At 42.6% G+C, this 19,135-nt stretch overlaps 1 protein-coding gene across 1 annotated transcript; it reads left to right on the top strand.

Annotated features, from left to right (window-relative positions):
• The first annotated feature begins 10,155 nt into the window (after positions 1–10,155).
• On the top strand, positions 10,156–18,346 carry Ccdc160 (coiled-coil domain containing 160). The gene is made up of 2 exons (XM_038317376.1): positions 10,156–10,271; positions 17,064–18,346. The coding sequence occupies exon 2, from the start codon at positions 17,088–17,090 to the stop codon at positions 18,054–18,056; it is 969 nt and encodes a 322-aa protein (XP_038173304.1). The 5' UTR covers positions 10,156–10,271; positions 17,064–17,087; the 3' UTR covers positions 18,057–18,346.
• The last annotated feature ends 789 nt before the right edge of the window (positions 18,347–19,135 follow it).

Consider the following 19,135-nt stretch of genomic DNA (forward strand, 5'->3'; position numbering starts at 1 on the left):
CTCTTCTCTGGAATTTAATAAATACCTTAGAAATCATAGAGATCCCAAATAAATAATCTAATGATAAACCTCAAGGTCTTAGAAAAACAAGAACACTGTAAATCCAAACAGCAGCAGACGACAAGAAATAATGAAGATCAAGGCAGAAATTAATGAAATGGAAGCTAAAAGAAAAAATATAAAATCAACCAGAGAGCTGATATTTGGAAAAATTAAACAAGATCAACAATTGACAAACCCCTACCCAAACTAACTAATAGGAGAGTGAGAAGATCCAAATTTTCCTTTTTAAAATATATACAGGTGCTTTGTCTGCATGTATGCCTGCTGACCAAAAGAGGGCATTAGATTGTGAGCTACCATGTGGCTGCTGGGAATTGAACTCAAGACCTCTGTAAGAGCAGCCAATGCTCTTTACTGATATGGATCATCTCTCCAACCCCAAGAAGATACAAGCTTATAAAAATAGAAGTGAAAGGGGAGTTAAGAATGAATCTAATAAAATCTTGGAAGAATCATTAGTGAATACACTGAAAACTTATATTCCGAAGAATTGTAAAATCCAGAATAAATGAATGAATTCCCACCTCCTGTAGATGACCTACCAAAGTTAAATCAAGTGGATTTAAGAACATGTAGAGTGAACATGATCAAAATCCCCCATATACATATATGAAATTGTCAAATAATAAACAAAAAACTATTTTTAAATGATGCAGAAAGATAACTCATTCAAGAAATGGATAAAAATAGAAACAGGAATATGAGAATATGAAAGAAGATACGAACTTGGAAAGCCAATATACACATAGAAAGTATACAATCTCACTAGTACTCAAAGGCATGCAGACTTAAGCGCCACTCCCTGATTTAGTTCCTATGGGCCATAAACAGAATTTAAGTTGGAAACAATTCTAAAATCCTGACAAGGATCTTGAGAATGACAGGCATTCTAACACAATAAAAGTGAGAGTTTACATTGGAACAACCATCTTAGAGAACACTTGGAAATAGAAGGTAAATGATAATCTGCCAATGCCCCTCCTGAGTATATCTTAGATCAGTAGTTCTTACACTTCTACCATACAAGCTACTCTGTTTCCTTCCCACAGCTCCCAAGTGCTGGAGTAACAAGCACAAGGGTTTGTGTGATGTTAGAGATGGAACCATGCCTTGGTATAGGCTAAGCAACCACGGTGCTGACTGAGCTACATAGCCAGTCTCCACGATACTTTCAAACCGTTTAAACTTGCTGCAAATGTTAAACAACTTTGGTCTACAACAACTGTATCTATTGAGATATGTCAGACTAGAAGGTAAAATTGAGGAATGAAAACACCATGTATTGTCATCTAAAAGGTAACAAAAACTCATGTTAATGTGAAGAACATTCTATAAAGTAGTTTTTTCCTGCAAGGTGGTGGTGGCACATGCCTTTAATCCCAGCACTCAGGAGGCAGAGGCAGGCAGATCTCAGTGAGTTTGAGACCAGCCTTATCTACAAGAGCTAGTTCCAGGACAGGCTCCAAAGCTACAGAGAAACCCTGTCTCCAAAAACAAAAAAAAAATTTAAATTAATAGTTTTTTCCAAAACAAAATTCTTAGTGAATAAAGTGGCATTATTTTAGATATGTTTAGTATAAGTAGAAGACAGCTGAATTTTGTTTCTGAATCTTTTCATAGTTTGTTTTTGAATGAGGTATAGAGGGGCACATATAGATGTAGGATCTGAGAAAATGTAGTATATCTTAATGATAAAATCCCTCAAAATAGGAACGGAAAGATGCCTCAGTATAATAAAGTGTAAATATGACAAACCTATAACTACCATTTTACTAAGTGGGGAAAACCCTGAAAGCATTTTCTCTACGATCAGGACTGGGCCAAGGATGCCACTCTGTTCTTGTTCAACGAACTGTTTGCGTTAGTTAGGGTTTCTATTGCTGTGATCAAACATCATGACCAAAAGAAACTGGGGGAGGAGATGGTGGTTCATTTCATCTTAGACTTTCAAGTAGCAGTCTATCGGTGAGGGACGTCAGGGCAGGAAGTCAAGCAGGGTAGGAACCTGGAGGCAGGAGCTGATGCAGAGGCCGTGGGGAGGAGAGCAGCCTACTGGCTTGCTCCTTGTGACTGGTTCAGTTTGCTTCTTATGCTATCCAGGACCCTTGCCCCGGAGTAGCACTGTCTACAGTGAGCTAAGCCCCCCCCCCCCACATCAATAATTAACCATGAAAATGTCCCACAGCCTTGTGCGAAGGCCAGTCTGATGGGGGCATGTTTTCAACTGAGGGTCCTCTTCTCAAATGGCTCTAGCTTGTGCCAAGTTGACAAAAGACAACTAGCAAGTGCAGTTTTCAAAGTCTTAGCTAGAAGAGTAAGATAAGGGGAGGAAATAAAATGGATACAAATAAGAAAGGAACTTTCTCAATACTTTGGAGGCAAGGGGATCAGGTATTTAAGGTCCATGGAGAGCTCTAGGCCAATCTCAGATACCTGAGACCCTGTCTCAAAACCTAAGTCAAAGCAGATGGATCTCTGTGAGTTCATGTCCAGCCTGGTCCACAGAGTAAGGTCCAGGACAGCCAAGGCGACACAAAGAAACCCTGTCTTGAAAAACAAAAACAGAAAGTCAAAGAAGTCCTGTTTGCAGATTAGCTGATCCTATATTCAATATTTAAAAGACCCAGGGACCGCACCAGAACTCTCTTACTCCTGACTGACACATTTGACAGAGTAGCAGGACACACAACCAGCATTAAAAACTAGTCGCCTTTTTGTGTGTTGATAATCAAACTTTCAAAAGAGAAATGGTGGGAAAATCCCATTCTCAATAGTTTTTAAAAAGTACAAGTTAACCTTTCCAAGGAGGAGGTGAAAAACTTCCACAATGAAAAGTTTGAGGGCTGGAGAGATGACTCAGTGGTTAAGAGCATTGACTGCTCTTCCAGAGGACCTGAGTTCAATTCCCAGCAAGTACATAGTGGCTCACAACCGATCTGTAATGAGATCTGGCGCCCTCTTCTGGCCTGCAGGCATACATCAAGGCAGAATGTTGTATACATAATAAATAAATAAAATCTTAAAAAAAGAAAGAAAAGTTTGAGACATTAAAGAAGGAAATTGAAGACACTGACTGTAAGCCCTCTCGCACCCATGGACTGGTAGAAGTAACCTTGTCAAATAATTGTAGTAGCAAAAGTGACCCAAGAATGAATGAACTCCCCCCATTAAAATCCCTCTTACATTCTTCACAGAACTAGAAAAAAAAATAAAGACTTACATGAAAATACAACAGAGCCCCCACCCCACCCAGTTGGCAAAGCAATGCTAAGAAAAAAAGAGCCGGAGGTATCACAATACCCGATTTCAAATCATATTACAGAGCTGCCATTTTAAAGTTCAGCATGTACTGGCACAAAAACATATATGAAGACCAATAAAATAAGAGGCTCAGAGCTACCACCACCTAATTTTTGACAAAGGGGTCATAAAGCTTTCATGGGGAGAAGATAGTCTCTGTAGCCAACGGTACTGGGCAAACTCGATTTCCACATATAGAAGGATAGGAACTCCATCTATATCTTCCATGGTGCACAAAAATCTATTCAAACTGGAATGGAACAAAGACCTGACAATAATTCCTGAAATCTTGACTCTGCCAGGAGAAAGCATAGGAAAATCACTTTAAGATAGAAGCATAGATGACAAAGCCCAGAAAGGGCTCTACTAACACAGGAAGCAATCCAAGAACCGACAAAGCAGAATACATGGCATAAAAAAGCTTCTGTGTGGGAAAGCGAGGGAGTATTAGCAGCGCATAGATAGACAGGAAAAGTGAAAGTGGATTCTCTAAGATGGTGGTTTCTAGTTCCCAGAAGACATTGCTAGTGTACTTCTGTCTTTCCCAGATGTTCAACTTTGTCCACCCTGTGGAATAAACTTGGTTGCCCTCACCTCACTACCAGAACCTCTATTACAAAAGGCAACAATCACCAAAGTGAAGACTGCCTTGACAATGGACCAAAATCTTTGCCAACTGCACATCAAACAAGGACTTAATATCTAAGATATAAAAAGAACTATAAAACTAAACAGAAAAGAACTGGGTGTGGTGGTGCACACCTTTAATTCTGGGACAATGGAGGCAGGTGGATCTCTGAGTTCAAGGACAACCTGGTCTACATCCTGAATTCCAGGACAGACAGAACTACATAGTGAAGTTCTGTTTTCAGAAAACAAAATAAAACCCCTAAACACCAAGAAACCAGGCAACACCAAAATCTAACTAACAAATGAGTGGATAAACCGAATAAACAGGTCTCAAAAGAAAACCTAAAACTGGCCAGGAAGTATTTTTTTAAAGTGTTCAGCATTCTTAGCCATTCAGGAAATGCAATTAAAGACTACTTGATACTCTATCTTAGTCTAGTCAGTAAGGGTTTCATCAAGAAAACAAACAACAAATACTCCTACTGGGGAAAGGGAACCTTTACACACTGCTGGTGGTCGTGTAAAGTGGAGTAGCCACTATAGAAATTAGTAAGGAGATTCTTCAAAACACTAAAAATAGAGCTATCTCATGGCCCAGATATATCAGTTCAGGTACATCCCTAGATCAACATACCACAGAATGATGTGGAATATTATTTTAACTAGATTGGTTATATTTGTTTACACTGCAGAATATTAATTAACTATGTAAAGGTGTGCTGTATTTGTTTAGGCTGCATTTGCATAATTATGAATACATGTGTTCCATTTGTTTTACCTTGCCTGCCTAAGGTACCTAATTGGTCTAATAAAAAGCTGAACAACCAATAGCTAGGCAGAGGTGGGGTAGACAGGGCTGGTAAGTAGAGAGAATAAATAGAAGGAGAAAGCTAGGCTCAAAAAGAAGGAAAAAGAACAAGAGAAGAAGAGAAAAAGAGGAGAGAATGAGGGAGACATGCCCAGGGCCAGAGGTCAGGCAGCCATCAGCCAGCCAGATACAGAGACAGCAAGAATGTCTAAAAGGTAAAAAGCTCTGAGTCAAAAGGTGGATAAAGAGAAACTGGTTAATTTAAAAGAGCTAGCCAGGGGCTGAAGACATCTCTCAGCCATCTGAGCCATTGTTCAGAGGTTAAGAGCACTGGCTGCTTTTCCAGAAGTCCTGAGTTAAATTCCCAGTGGTTCACAACCATGTAAAATGAGATCTGGTGCCCTCTTTTGGCCTGCAGGCATACATGCAGGCAGAACACTGAAGACATAATAAGTAAATCTTAAAAAAAAAAAAAAAAAGAGCTAGCCAGAAATGAGTCTAAAGTTAGGCCAAGCATTCATAACTAATAAGAAGTCTCTGTGTTGTGATTTGGGAGCTGGTTGATGGCCCCAAAGAATAGAGCCTGGTACAATAGAGATACTTGCACATTCTCTTTATTGCTGTACTCTTTTCTATAGCAAACAGATTCTTGATGTCCACCAACAAGTGGACAGACAAAGAACATGTGGTACACATACACAACAGAACTTTCTTAAGGCATAAAGAAAAATGAAATAGTAGCATTTGTGAGGAAATGAATGATACCGAAAATCATTGCATTAAGCAAAACAAGGCAAACACAAATACCACACTTCCCTCGTATGTGTTTATTCGGATCGAGGATCTCTAGATGTATGTCTCTCTCTCTCATCTCTAATTAGAGATAGATCTCTATCGATAAGATAGCGATATATAATCACTCTCCTCTCTCTCTCTCTCTCTCTCTCTCTCTCTCTCTCTCTCTCTCTCTCTCTCTCTCTCTCTCTGTGTGTGTGTAAATTTGTCTGTGTGTAGCTCATGAAAGTGGAAAGGGGATCCTGAAAGGGGGAAGAAGGGATCTTAGGGGAGGGAATGAAAAAAGTGATTATTGAAATACATGTGATGAAAGTAGAAAGAGAGACTATTTGGAAGCAGAAAAGTGACCAGCAAGAAGATGACAAGAGGAGAATAATATAGTGTAGAGGGATAGGTCACACCAAAACAATGCCATCTAGCTATAAAAATGCCATAATGAATTCCATTAGTTTGCATTACTAACTTTAAAATTTTTTTTTTAAGAAAAGAGTTAATGGCTACTTCTAACAGACAAAAATAGAACATCACAGAGAATGGTAAGTATCCATGGTAGAGAATAAATCTAAACCATTAGAGGTCCAAACACCAAGGTTCCTTCAATAAATAGTTTCCAGCAATACTCTCTGTCTAGTAAAGGTGCATCCAGTGCTGGGCCACCTAATCAATACCCTATCCAGAAAATAAGTATTCATCACATTTTTCGAAACCACAAGGGTCAAAGTGGTCCTCCCCAAGAAGCACTGGGACTTGAGACACAACGTGAGGAAGGAGGATGACTAGTGTTACCTGTCAATTTGAGAAAACCAATCAGTACCCAAGAGATAGTTCTCTGGCCTTGTCTGTAGGGGATTATCTCGATTGTTTTCATGGAAGCAGGAAGACTCATCTGCTGTGGGTGGTACCTCGCCCTGGCTGAGATCCTGACCTGTACAAATAGGGAAAGGGAGCTGAGCAGCTCCATGCAGTCATAATTCTCTGTTTTCTGATTGTGAATATGATATGACCAGTTACTTCAGGCTGCCACGCCTTGATTCCTTCGCCATGAAGGAGTGTATGTTTTATTGAACTGATTCAGAATAAAGTCTTTCTCCCTTACCGTGTTTTTGGCAAAATGTTTTTATTCCAGCAACAGGAAAAGGATCTAATCCGGGAATGTAAGGAAGTAAGATGTGCTGATATTCTGGAAAAGAGTATTTAAAACAAAAGCAAGCAGTTGAGCGAAGTTCCTCATGGCAGAGAGGGACATGGGTGTTTTCCAAACAAGACAGCCACTCTGCTGGAGGAGACAGCAAGGTGAAAGGGGTAGGAGTGGAAGACAAGGACCAATTACAAATGAAGTCAGGAAGGTCTTGATATAAACAGACAATAGGCAGGCACACTGAGACAAACTGTGTTCTACTAAAAGCTATGTTCAAAGGCTCACTCTTGATATTTGTAAATGTGACCTGATTTAGGAACTGGATCTTTTCTAACACTAAGATGTTAAGATGATATCCTCCACACCTGGTGGAAGTGGCTCAGGCCTTTAATCCCAGCACTCAGGAAGCAGAGACAGGCAGATCTCTGTGAGTTCAAGGTTAGCCTGGTCCACAGAGCAAGTTCCAGAACAGGGTCAAAAGCTACAGAGAAACCCTGTCTCGAGAAACCAAAAAAAAAAAAAAAAAAAAAAAAAAAAAAAAAAAAAAAAAAAAAAAAAAAGTCTTACTGTGCTCTCATGGTCTCTCATCTACCAAATGGTCTTGTAAGAGGAGAGAAATTAGGACGCAGACATCCTCAGAGAAGAGACAGCCAAGTGAAGACCAAACAGATATGCAGAAGAAACACAATGTGAAACCAGGCAGAGATTGGAATGATGCATCCAGAAGCCAAGGAAGGCCAAGGATTTCTGATAACAACCAGGACCTAGAAGAAACAGATCCTCCCTTAGAGCCTTGGGAAAGAACAAGCCCTGCACTACCTTAGCTTTGTTCTTTTGTGCATTGAGAATAGTAAAATAAGTGTTTATTGTTTTAAGCCTCGCAGTTTGTTACAGCAACCCTGAGAAATAGACGCAGCGAAGAAGCAAACAAGCAGTTCCGTGATTGCAGTAGTCCAGTCAAGAAGTGACGAGGGCCAGGATCTGGGTGAGTAATGATGGAGACACAGCAGTAAGAAACAAATTCTAGATTCACCGCAAAGGTACAGCCCAACAAACTATGCTGAGATACGAAATGTTGGCTATAACTAATGTTATCTATTATTGTCATTGCTTGTATTAATGTCTAGATACTTATGTATATGCATTATAGGCCTATAAGAGTACATATTATTCATTGCTGGGAGTATCTCCAGTTTGGGACTGCTGGAACTAGAGTTGTTTAATAGGGTAATCAAAAATAACTGCTTTGCTGTGTCCTACATGGTAAAATGAGAAGATCAGGCTCCACTGAATGATTTGTGATTCTATTATTATCAAATAAATGCCCTCTTGTCTCAGCACTGGGAATGGTTGCAGCGAATAGTAAACGGGTTTGTGATTTTCATATCCACCCAAGACGGTTGTGGTACTGAAAACTGAAATTTTCTGTCCTCGTGGTTTTTGACTCTTTGCCATTTGATACTTCTAGAACACGAAGGCGTGGGATATCACATTTCCAACAGACCTTCAGCAGACCCAGGTAATCTGTGTTGCTCTTTCTCCCAGGAATACAGCAGTCAGGTTAAATTGCTTTAAGAGACTTGCAGCTCCGCCTGAAAGAAGTTTGGTGTGCTCACGACTCCACATCCTGTTTTCCACTAGTGAAGCTGTATTTTGCTTTCAGGATAGTAATGGAATTATGGAGCAGGATAATGAGAGCTGCGATCTTTTACATGGGATTTGAAAATGATTCATTCAGAGGGCCTAGAGAGATGGCTCAGCGGTTAAGAGCATTGCCTGCTCTTCCAAAGGTCCTGAGTTCAATTCCCAGCAACCAAATGGTGGCTCACAACCATCTGTAATGAGGTCGGTCTGGTGCCCTCTTCTGACCTGCAGGCATACATATTTCCGCCTCTTCCCCGCCTCCCATCTCCCTCCCCCTTCCCCACTCCCTTCCCCCTCCCTCTTCAGTCCGAAGAGCAGTAAGGGTTCCCTGCCCTGTGGGAAGTCCGCGGTCCTCCCCCCTCCATCCAGGCTTAGGAAGGTGAGCATCCAAACAGGCTAGCCCCCTCCCAAAGCCAGTACATGCAGGAGAATCAAAACCCAGTGCCATTGTCCTTGGCTTCTCAGTCAGCCCTCCAGGTAAGTCACGTTCAGAGAGTCAGGTTTGATCACATGCTCCATCAGACCCAGTCCAGCTGGCCTTGGTGAGCTCCCATTAGATCAGCCCCACCGTCTCTGTGGGTGGGCACACCAAGAGGGGCTTTCTTAAAAAGAAAAAAAAAATATTTGTTCACTCTTCAGTCCACTCTCGCGAGTGAGATACAATTCCTCCCATTGCTCGAATGAGAAAGTTAAAGCACAGAGCTATCAAGAAAGTCTTTTTCTTACATTAGTAATGGGTAGCATAGCAAGCAAAAGGAAGTGGAGCCCTTTTGAGATAATGAAAACCAGTGCTAAAACCAGGGCCATTTGAAAATTTAATATCAGGAAGCTTGTGGAATCCTACAGGCCAGTTCTGTCAGGGTCTTCAATAAAACACACATTGACAGGAGACCTCTACTTCCTTCTCCTTCCTCTCTCCCTTGTTGACTCTGGTTCTCTAAGGAGGAAAAGGCAGCCTGAGAACTGGGCCTTGGGTGTCCCCCCCTCCCAGGGCAGACTTGGCAGCTCCCAAACACCTGTTAGAGCTGCTTCTCAAGGTTTAAAATTTTGAAAGGTAGCTCTAAGTATTGTTCCCAAGTCACTCGCTTGTTAGGTCTTGTTAAATTAGCTGTCCCTTTGAAAAATGTGTTTCAGCCACTTGAGATTCTAAAGTCATAATTTCCTTTTCTCCCTCTTGGGTCCAAGAGAAGACCAACTTTCTAAAGAATTGCTCATGACTATACCTTAGTTATGGGTCCATTGTAGAACTTCTGGCTATGCCATTGTGCTGACCTGCAAGAGTGTGCATGGGGATAGAGATGGGGATATGATGCAACCCCCACATTATTAGCAACCCCAACTCCAACCTAGATCTTCCAAAGCAAAGTCTACATAGCATCATGTAACTAATAAATGAAACCTAGGGATTAACCCTATGCAACAGCTATTCCATCCCTCCACAGTCAGTGATCACACAGCCTTGAGCATCTCCCGTCTAGACCCACTCTAAAAGTCCTATGGTGGATGGGGTTTGTCTTACACTTTCTCGACCCTTCCTATTCTGACTCAGCGTCTTCTCCCTGCCTTCCAAATTCTTGCCTGGCTGAAGCCACCACGGTGGCCGCCCTACCGGGCATGCTCAGTGCTCTGACTTGGCCTGGACTCCCTTGTCTAGCAGTACTCAGCCTGCAGCGCCCGCCCGGTCCCTTCAGTGCCCTGGTCCCTTTAAATCCAGCCGCCTGGTTGCTAGGCAACAGTGCGGCCCGCGCTGGAGCTGCACTGCAGAGGCTCTGCCCCGGGCCAGCTTGGCCCGGTCGCGGTGGCTAGCACTGAACAAGGGGCTGCCGCCTGTCGGTGGTGGCCAGTTTCGGGGAAGAGTGGACAGGGCTCTCCAGACCGCACCCGCGCTTCCAGGTATGTCTGTGGAAGGGACATCCCGGGCGCCCCTGGCGCGCCCCTCTTTACCCCCGACTTGCCCAGCAAGAAGGCAGAAAACCAAGAAAGTCCCAGCAGCAGGGTTTTTTTTTTTTTTTTTTTTTTTTTTTTTTTTTTTTTTTTTTTTTTTTTTTTTTTTGCTCTCTTGAGAGCCCAGACTGGAGCTAGCGAGTGTTTGAAAAAAAAAAAAAAAAGAAAGAAAGAAAGAAAAAGAAACAAGGCGTGGGAAAAGGGATTGTGGAAGGAGAAGTGGGGTCAAGTCTGTCCATTCACCCGCCAGCTACAGGATCGGGACTGGGGAGGTGAAAAGTGTCACCTGCAGTGGGGGCTCTAGCAACATCTTTTTCCTAGTCATCTTTTTTTCCCATAGAAGCAGGGGTGGCAGGAGTTTCAGTTAACCATTCACAGAGAAAAAAATTCCCCAAACTACGCATACAAAGATATAGCTCCATCGCAAGAATGTGACTCCCATAGTAATAAAGTCTAAGCCTTGGGAATTCAGGTGACTCCGTATCTTTTCTTCAAGAAGGAATAATTTCACACTAATAACAAAGAGTTGGGACTGATAATCATACACAGTACCCAGTTTTCGATGGCACCTTGTTTCTCTCACCATACTGGCCAAATAATAGAAAAGGGCATGCCCAGGGAAGTGAACCCTTGACCCATAGGGCCCTGAAAAACAAAGCAAAAAGCAAGATCACTTCTCTTTGTCGTGTTTTCACAAATTAACTGTGCTCTGAGGGAGGGAATCCAGGCCTAGGTTCCTGCCCTTTGCTACTGTGGCTGCTGTCTCCACCACCACCGGTGGCTCATGTGGTCAACACTATGAGGAATACAGTGCCACCGCGGTCCTTGCCCCACCTGACATTTGTATTGCCTGAGGAAAGAGGATAGTGGCAGAAGAGTTGGGAAAAATGTATTGAAAACTTAAAAAAAGAAATTGCTTCTGTCTGGTCCCACACTGCAGATAGACCCATGGACATTCTAGGTGTAGAGTGTGTGACTTTAAAGCACACTTCAGAGATGAGCATGGGTTTGGACCTTCTTGAAATTATATTTCCTGATTACGCTTCAGGGAGGTGGGGTGGACTGTTTTTTCCAGCTCAAGTTGGAGGAGACCAGTGACATCCGGTCTAAGACCTTGGACCTCAGGAAGGGTAAGTACAGTTGTTCTGGCTGTTATCTCATCCTGGGAGTTGAGAACTCAGAGTCTTGCCCAACAGAAACCTTCAACTTTGTAACCGAATCATCAGTCACTGTCAGGGTGCTTTCAAGACGGTCTCATAAACATTCAAAAGAAAAGTGCCCCGAAGACTTCAGCTAAGCCAAACAAACTTCAAGGGAAAAATTAAAGCCCTGGCCCTAAAATACCATCCAAAACACTTTGTAAGCTAGAAAGAAGACTATGGATTTTCTTTTCTTCTTCTTCTAAAAAAAAAAAAAACAAAAACAAAAACAAAAAATTCCATTAAAATCAAGTGTTATCAGATACCAGTGTGAGCATTATGCTTGGCTCTGGGTCTGAATGCTCGCCCATGTTAAAGGAATATGACAGACAGGTACAAAGTGGAAAAATGAATTTCCTCATAGTTTGGCTTGAAAATTCTCAGGCTGTCCTCTAGCCAGGGTTACAACTTCTAGGAACGGCAGGAAATGTGCATATGTAGATTTAGCTGTGAGCCCGGCTTACTGGGATTGGGACAGTCCTGGTGTCAGGGATCACAGTCCTTGAGGTGGGCCATTTGCTATTAACCACCTGTGAAGTCGCTTCATCACCTCTGTTCTAGGCCTTAAGACGCTGCAGCTCCCCACAGACAAGCCTTCAGCAGTTCGCAAAGATGAGCCCTAGGATAAATACGCTTTTCTCATCGTTTCCTGCCCCAACCTATACTTAATCCTCTCTCAAGATTTCCCTTCTGTCTGCTTTCATTAGCTAGTAAAACATAGAGATCCCCTTGGACGGCACGCAGTTCGCTTGGCTCTTCATTTTGTTATTAAGTCATTTTCTACAACTAGTAAAAGAGGATGAGGAACGAGAAGGGATCCTAGAGGAACTAGGTCAGAACTGTCTCTCTTTCCTGCCTGGAAGCAATGAAAATAGAAAAATGTTGCAACGCTTACTTTTTCTTTCCCCGAGACAGAGTCTCACTCTTTAGCCCTGACTGGTCTTACCTCACTCTGTAGACCAGGTTGGCCTCGAACTCACAGAGATCCGCCTTCCCCTGCCTCCTGTGTGCTGAGATTAAAAATGTGTGCCACCATGCCTAGCCGAGTAACATTTTCTTTTTCTGTTTTGACTGAGCAGTTTTTCTGAGGGTCGAAAGAGTGGAAACCACCAAAAACAAAGAGAGGGTGTTCTTTGGGCTAAAGGGGTCCTTTGTTTTCACGTAATGATCCTTGAGGGACGACTGAAAGCTGAGGCATTTTTTTTAAAGATTTATTCATTTTGTGTGTATGGGTATTTTGCCTGCATGCACAGACATGTGCACCATGTGCATACTACCTAGTACGATGGATCCCTTGGACTGGAGTTGTGAGCTGCCTTGTGGGTGTTGGGAATTGAACCCAGGTCCTATAGAGGAGCAGCTAATGCTCTTAACTGTGGAGCCATCTCTCCAGCCCGGAAAGTCAGTTGAGGGAAGTTGAGGGGCGGAGTAGTGACAGAAGTTGCTCAGCATGGGTGTGGGGGGGGCGGGGAGGGGGGCGAACTTTACCAACCATCACTCCAAGTTTACATAACTTGAGAAGGAGGGACCTCTGTGAGATGAGCGAAAGCCTCTGACATCCTCCCAAACTGCTTCCCAGTAACACCCCACCTACCTAAGCCAAGCCAAACGGCTGCCATCACAAAGAGACCTATGTTTAGACAAAGAGAGTTCTGAAAATTTGAAACCATTTCCTAATGTAAATGGGATAACACAGGAGAGGGACAAAAACCATATTGCGGTTGTGTCAGGAACTTTCCCAAAGCATATGATTTCAAATACAAATATTTTAGAAAACAAATAATTAAGTTTCCTGTGTACCTTAATGGAAGATTCCTCCCCTGGGCCTGACCTTGAACATGAAAGAGAAGTGGTTTTATTGATCTCTTCTTTCTCAATAAACAGTAACGTATCATTTTCTGAAGCCGTACAAAGGTAGAAATACTTCCCCCTTGTATTTTCAGTTCAATGATAAATCTGAGAGTCTTAATAAATAATCACTCTCGGCTTTGTCCTCAACATTAATATTGTGTTGCCTCACATTACGGTATTAATTCACTCTCAATTTGTTTTGTCGGCGATTCCAAAACTCTTTTTTGTAGCTTTGTTTGTTTGTTTGTTTTTCAAGACAGAGTTTCTCTGTGTAACAGCCTTGCTTGTCCTGGAACTCAGTGTGTAGACCAGGCTGGCCTCGAACTCACAGAGATCCATCTGCCTCTTCCTCTCCAGGGCTGGGATGAAAGGCGTGCACCACCACCATCAGCTTGTATTATTTGTAGAATTCTCGACTTCAAGTGATACTACTCTAGAAGCCTCTCCTTCTTTTAGTTCACTTAAGACATCTTTGACACAAGTCTTACATACAGAGGTTAACATATGGAGAGGTGCTCGGGAAAGAAATCAGACATACCCCACATGCATTTTTCAAGGAAAAGCTGCCATTAAATAACGAATCAAAACGTTTTGAACATATATATATATATATATATATATATATATATATATATATATATATATATTTGAGGCAACCCATCCCTTACTGCACAAAAATGCCCCCACTACTTTGCCAACACGAAATAGTCCCCAGTGGATAAATAGTAGGTATTTTCAGGTGGGACACTAGCTAGAATTATCAGAAACTCATTATTAATCCATACCAGACACAAACGTAGATACAGTTGTATAATATAGCAGTGTCTTCCCAAGGCCTTCCAGGGAATAATTTTTGTAGATGACCTCAAATGTTATTTTTGTCGTGACTTCATTTTTTCCCCCCATCTGCATTCTGACTGGATTCTTTGAATTTTTTATTTCTCTTGGGTCCTTCAAAGTTCAATGCATTGTTGAGTAGACACGGGAGCAAATGTGCACGCTGCCCAGCTGGAAGGCCATGCTTGTACTTTCAGTAATGGTTTCCCGTTCTGCTGAGGCAAATTACCTCGTGGAGTTGATTAAGAACAAAATGGCTGCCGGGCCAGGGAGGGGTGGGGGATGTCATTATTTTTAAAGCAATTCCTTGTCCTTGCTCAAAATCCTCCTGCCACACTTGTTCTGCAGTAAAAGCAAACAGCCCTGAAGACAGGGCTGCTGACAGCCTTCAGCTCTAAGGAAACGTGGGAACAAGTCCTGAAAGGCTGTCTTGCCAATGAAAGAGAAAAGGGGGCATCTAGGAGACCCTTTGACCCTGCCTGGGGAAGCCTGGGGAGAGGAATGCCGGGGAGCCTTTTCAGACCTTTCTTTCTCCCTTCCCCTCCCCCATCCAGCTTTTCTCTCTCCTCTTGTGGCTCCTTAAAGGATAACCTAAGCTCTTCAGACAATGGAGTCTGTTCTTTCAGCCTGCGGAATGACACCTAGTGGATGAAGAAAGGGGGTTTTCAGAACAAGCACTGACCTGGGAGACAGGATCTCAGTTTTATGACTACAGGCTACGTGGCCTTGCTCAGGTCACTCAGTTTCTCTGAGCACAGCTATTTAATCAATGGACTCCTCCAGGTTCTTGGATAGAATACTGGATTTCTACAATCCATTGAAAGATAAATCCTTCCAGACACTCAGGAAATTCTACAGAGGCATGGGGAAGAAAAATAGGGTAAAACTGAAAGAGTGTGTGTGTGTGCATCTGAGAAGCAACGTTAAAATTATTTTTTATTCTATGTGATTTTTTTTTTGTTTGCATATAAGTCTGTGTGAGGGTGTCAGATCCCATGGAATTGAAGGTAGAAACAGTTGTGAGCTGTCATGTGGGTGCTGGGAATTGAACCACGGGTCCTCTAGAAGAGCAGTCAATACTGAGTCATCTCTCCAGCCCCCGCAACATTAAAATTATTAATGAAGACTTTTCTATATTAACTTTTATCCATACCCAGACCTCTGTCTTAGATGTTTCCCTGCTTGCCTGTCCAGGTATAAAGTGAGTGGCCTCACCTTCACTGGGCACAGCTGGCCTCTTTCCCAATCCATCCCACCACTATTGTCAGGCAGAATTAGATGAAAACAGGGGGGCCGACAGGCATTGTCAGTCTTCTCTCTCTACCCTTGCTACCATGGCAAGTTTTTTTTTTCAAAATTCTCTGGTAAAATTTTGATTTTTTGAAAGATGTGGCAAACAAGCTACAAGCTCTCTTTCCTCTCATATCAGTCCCTTTCCCTCATGCTTATTGTCCCCTGTTTGAATCACTCGTGTTCATATTTCTTATTTATTTATTTATTTATTTATTTAGTATACAACATACACCTTCAGGCCAGAAGAGGGCAGCAGACCTCATTACAGATGGTTGTGAGCCACCATGTGGTTGCTGGGAATTGAACTCAGGACCTTTGGAAGAACAGGCAATGCTTTTAACCGCTGAGCCATCTCTCCAGCCCCTCGTGTTCATATTTCTAAAAAGGAGAGAGACCAAGATTCTGATCATCATACCATTCCAGGACAGGCATATCGTAGATGCTGGATTGTGGCCAAGAGAATAAGAGGAGTTAGAAAAGAGTATTTCTAGAGGGAAACCAAGCTTCTGGCGAATGTATGCCATGAATGTCTTGTCTGGGTTTGTCACTGTGCTCTGGGAATGGAACCCCAGATTTGTTACATACTAAATAAACGCTCTGTCACTGAGCTACACGTCAGCCCTGATTAACTAGCCTTTTTGGGGGGGGGGAGCTTTTTTGTTTTTTGAGGATCTCATGAAAGTCAGGCTGATCTCAAAGTCTATGTGTAGCCAAGACTGGCCTTGAACTCCTGGTCCTTGTGCCTGTACCTCCTGGGAAGGCTAGGGTTATAAAGTGTGTGCTCCCTACCACATCAGCAGGAATTGCCCTTTAAAGTTTATAAACTTGGATGCCAGTTGTGATTTTGTAGGCTAGGTTTTCACCTAAAAAAATATACTCAGAGACTGCATAAGAAAAACACCTTTAATAGCATTAATATTTTCAATGGGTGATCTGGCAGCTCGTTATAAAATCGCTCTCCAAACAGAGAATTCTATATGCTTGGCAGGCTTTCCTAAAGGCAGAGTCTAAGACTGGACTAACAGGAACTCATAGGTCAAAGCAGAAGGGCACTTGGCAGAGTTAGTCATGAGGAAGTCGGCCTGCTCAGTGAACCAGAAGCAGATCACGTTGCAGCAAGCCTTGAAGTTTCAATCACTTAAGGAGTGAACAAACAGTCGTTCTGCCCGAGAGGACGAGGCACAAGGAAGGCACATTGAAGGAAAGGGTCTTACCAATATTTGCCTAATAATTCCCAAATAACCTCTTTATTATTGTAAAGCAGTCTGTTTTCGTGCACACAGCTGCCTTGCCACAGAATCATCTACAAATAATAACAAAATATTTCATTTACTGATTCTGTTTCATGGGATGGAAGAATTTTCGAGGTGCAGGTGTTCACAGACCTTAGCTCCGTTAGCTCTTTTCATTTACAAATGAGGTTCAAGTCACTCTATTAGTTTGAGGCGAGCTGACCTTCAAATGTCCAGGCACCTTTATGTACAACCAGCCTTCTTAGTTCTTTCTACGACTGGGCTAACTATGGAAATAATTTGGATTGGTTTCCAATTTTGTTTTTCAGGAAATCAAAGTGGTGCCCCGCGAAATGGATGCTAGACGAAAGCATTGGAAAGACAATAAGTTGGTTCCTTTTTTAAATGAGCATGGTGTCCTAGAAGATGCTGTTCCTCTTCCGTCTTTCTCAGAAGAAACATCTTCAGACAGATCCTGGAGGATGGGGAGAGTTTCTAACTTTTCCAGTAGAAATGCTCAAGAAGGAAATAAACGTATGAGGAAAGACTATTCCCAGAAAGCAGAAAGAGACCAAGACCCCAGTTTAAGAAAGACAAGGATGAACGCGTCAAAGAATGTAACAAACACAAATTCTGTCTTCTGGGACTTTCTCAATCTGGACGATGCTACCAAGGAAAGTTCTCACAGAAGGGAGAGCGCCTCTGCGTGGACTAAGAAGGAATTGCCGTCGGCAGCACAAATCACCAAGAAGAGATGGAGCGAAGCAATGCCTCCAAAACTCCGCCTGTACCTCCTGAATGAAGAGCTGGGAGAACTTACCCTGAAATGCCGGGAGATCGAAGAGGATTTTGAAAATGCCGAAAAAGAACTTTTGAATTCTCGAAAGGAAGCCTCGAGGAAACCTGTCAATTTTCAAGAAACAGGGACAACTGCTTCAAAGAATGACTGGGAACTGCAAGCTTTAAAAAACGACCTGACTGAAAAAGCGACAAACGTAAAAAACTTAACCGAAGAGCTCCAGCAAGCCAAAGAAGTCATGTACAGGCTGAATCTAGAGAACAGAAACTTGAAAGACTCTGTCAAGAAACTGAAGCGTCAAACTGAACTCAGCACAGCGCTCCTCAGAGAAGAGATGAAGTTGTTTTATGAGCTGGAAATGGAAAAGATCCACTTAGAGTTGGGTGCCATCAAGAGTGAGTTGAGAGCTGAGAAGAGCCTGCGAGTGAAGAACAGCAGAGCCCTGGAGATGCTTGGAAGACACGTGGCTTCTGTGGTAAGGTCATCGCGTACTGCTGACCACTTTACTGGGAATGATGTTTAAACATAAGGGGGGAGAAAGCCTTTCACTGGGCAAGCCATTGAGCCAAATCGATGTTTATCGTACTATGTCTTTGTGTCCTGCTAAACTGTATTTGATAGCTTACAGTCTTTGCAGTGAATCAGAATACCTACAAAAGCATACAGATGTTAACTTTGAAGTGTCTGTGTTCTCTTTCATTTTGAGAATCCAAATGGAAACTTCTGAAATCTCTTTTATATGGGTGCCTATATAATATCACTAAAACAAAACAAGGACAAAAACCCAAATGGATTTACCAGATCATGGATGAACCCAAGTCATCAGCCTCATTGTATGATCTTGTTAGCCATGTCCTTGGCACATGAATGTTCTCCCATCTGTGGTAAGCAGTGTGAATAATAAAAATCTTGTTTACACGTATCAGCATAAAACACGCCTGTGAGTTTTGTAGTTGCCTGGTCAAACTCAGCAGGACAAAAAGGCATCTGCTTTCTTTGGGGTCTAACCTTAATTAGGCACATGTAAACATCTCGGGAACACAGTCTCCCCTGCTGATTGCCCCGTGCTTTTTCCTTGGACTTGGACACAGTTCCCATAGACTACAAGATGGTTAGAACCCCTGTTCTGACCTTTGCTAGACACAGGGCCTGCCTCAGCCATGGCTCCTGCATTTTCTTAGGCTGGCCAGCAAGGGGAGTTTTGTTTACACAGTTCTTCCGGAGTTCAGCCAGGGGGAGTTCCCCAAGCTCCTTGCCTGGCTTCTGTCACGGAGCTAGTTCTGCTGTGGAAGGTGTTAGATGCCAACTAGACGCCATCTAGACAAACTTCTAGTGTGCTGACTTGATTTAGGTCGTCACCCACCCTTGGAAGGGGCCTAGAAAGTGCCAATTTGCTTTGTATCTACGGAGTGAAACCGCGCTGCTTGTGGCCTTCGTGGAAATAATGGCCCAGTTGAGTCTTTGTGCTGGTGGGTGTTGGCCATCAAGATTTCTGGCAATCAGACACTAATTTGCATGATATTTGTCGAGATTATAATATAATACCATCATTTCTTTCTACCCTTTCCTCCCTCTAAACCCACTCACATGGGCCTGTCTTGT

Source organism: Arvicola amphibius, chromosome X (genome assembly GCF_903992535.2).
Source record: "Arvicola amphibius chromosome X, mArvAmp1.2, whole genome shotgun sequence".
NCBI lineage: Eukaryota > Metazoa > Chordata > Mammalia > Rodentia > Cricetidae > Arvicola > Arvicola amphibius.

What these genes read in the sequence shown, in the direction of transcription:
- Ccdc160 (XM_038317376.1), top strand. Translation starts at nt 17,088, where the DNA reads ATGGATGCTAGACGAAAGCATTGGAAAGACAATAAGTTGGTTCCTTTT.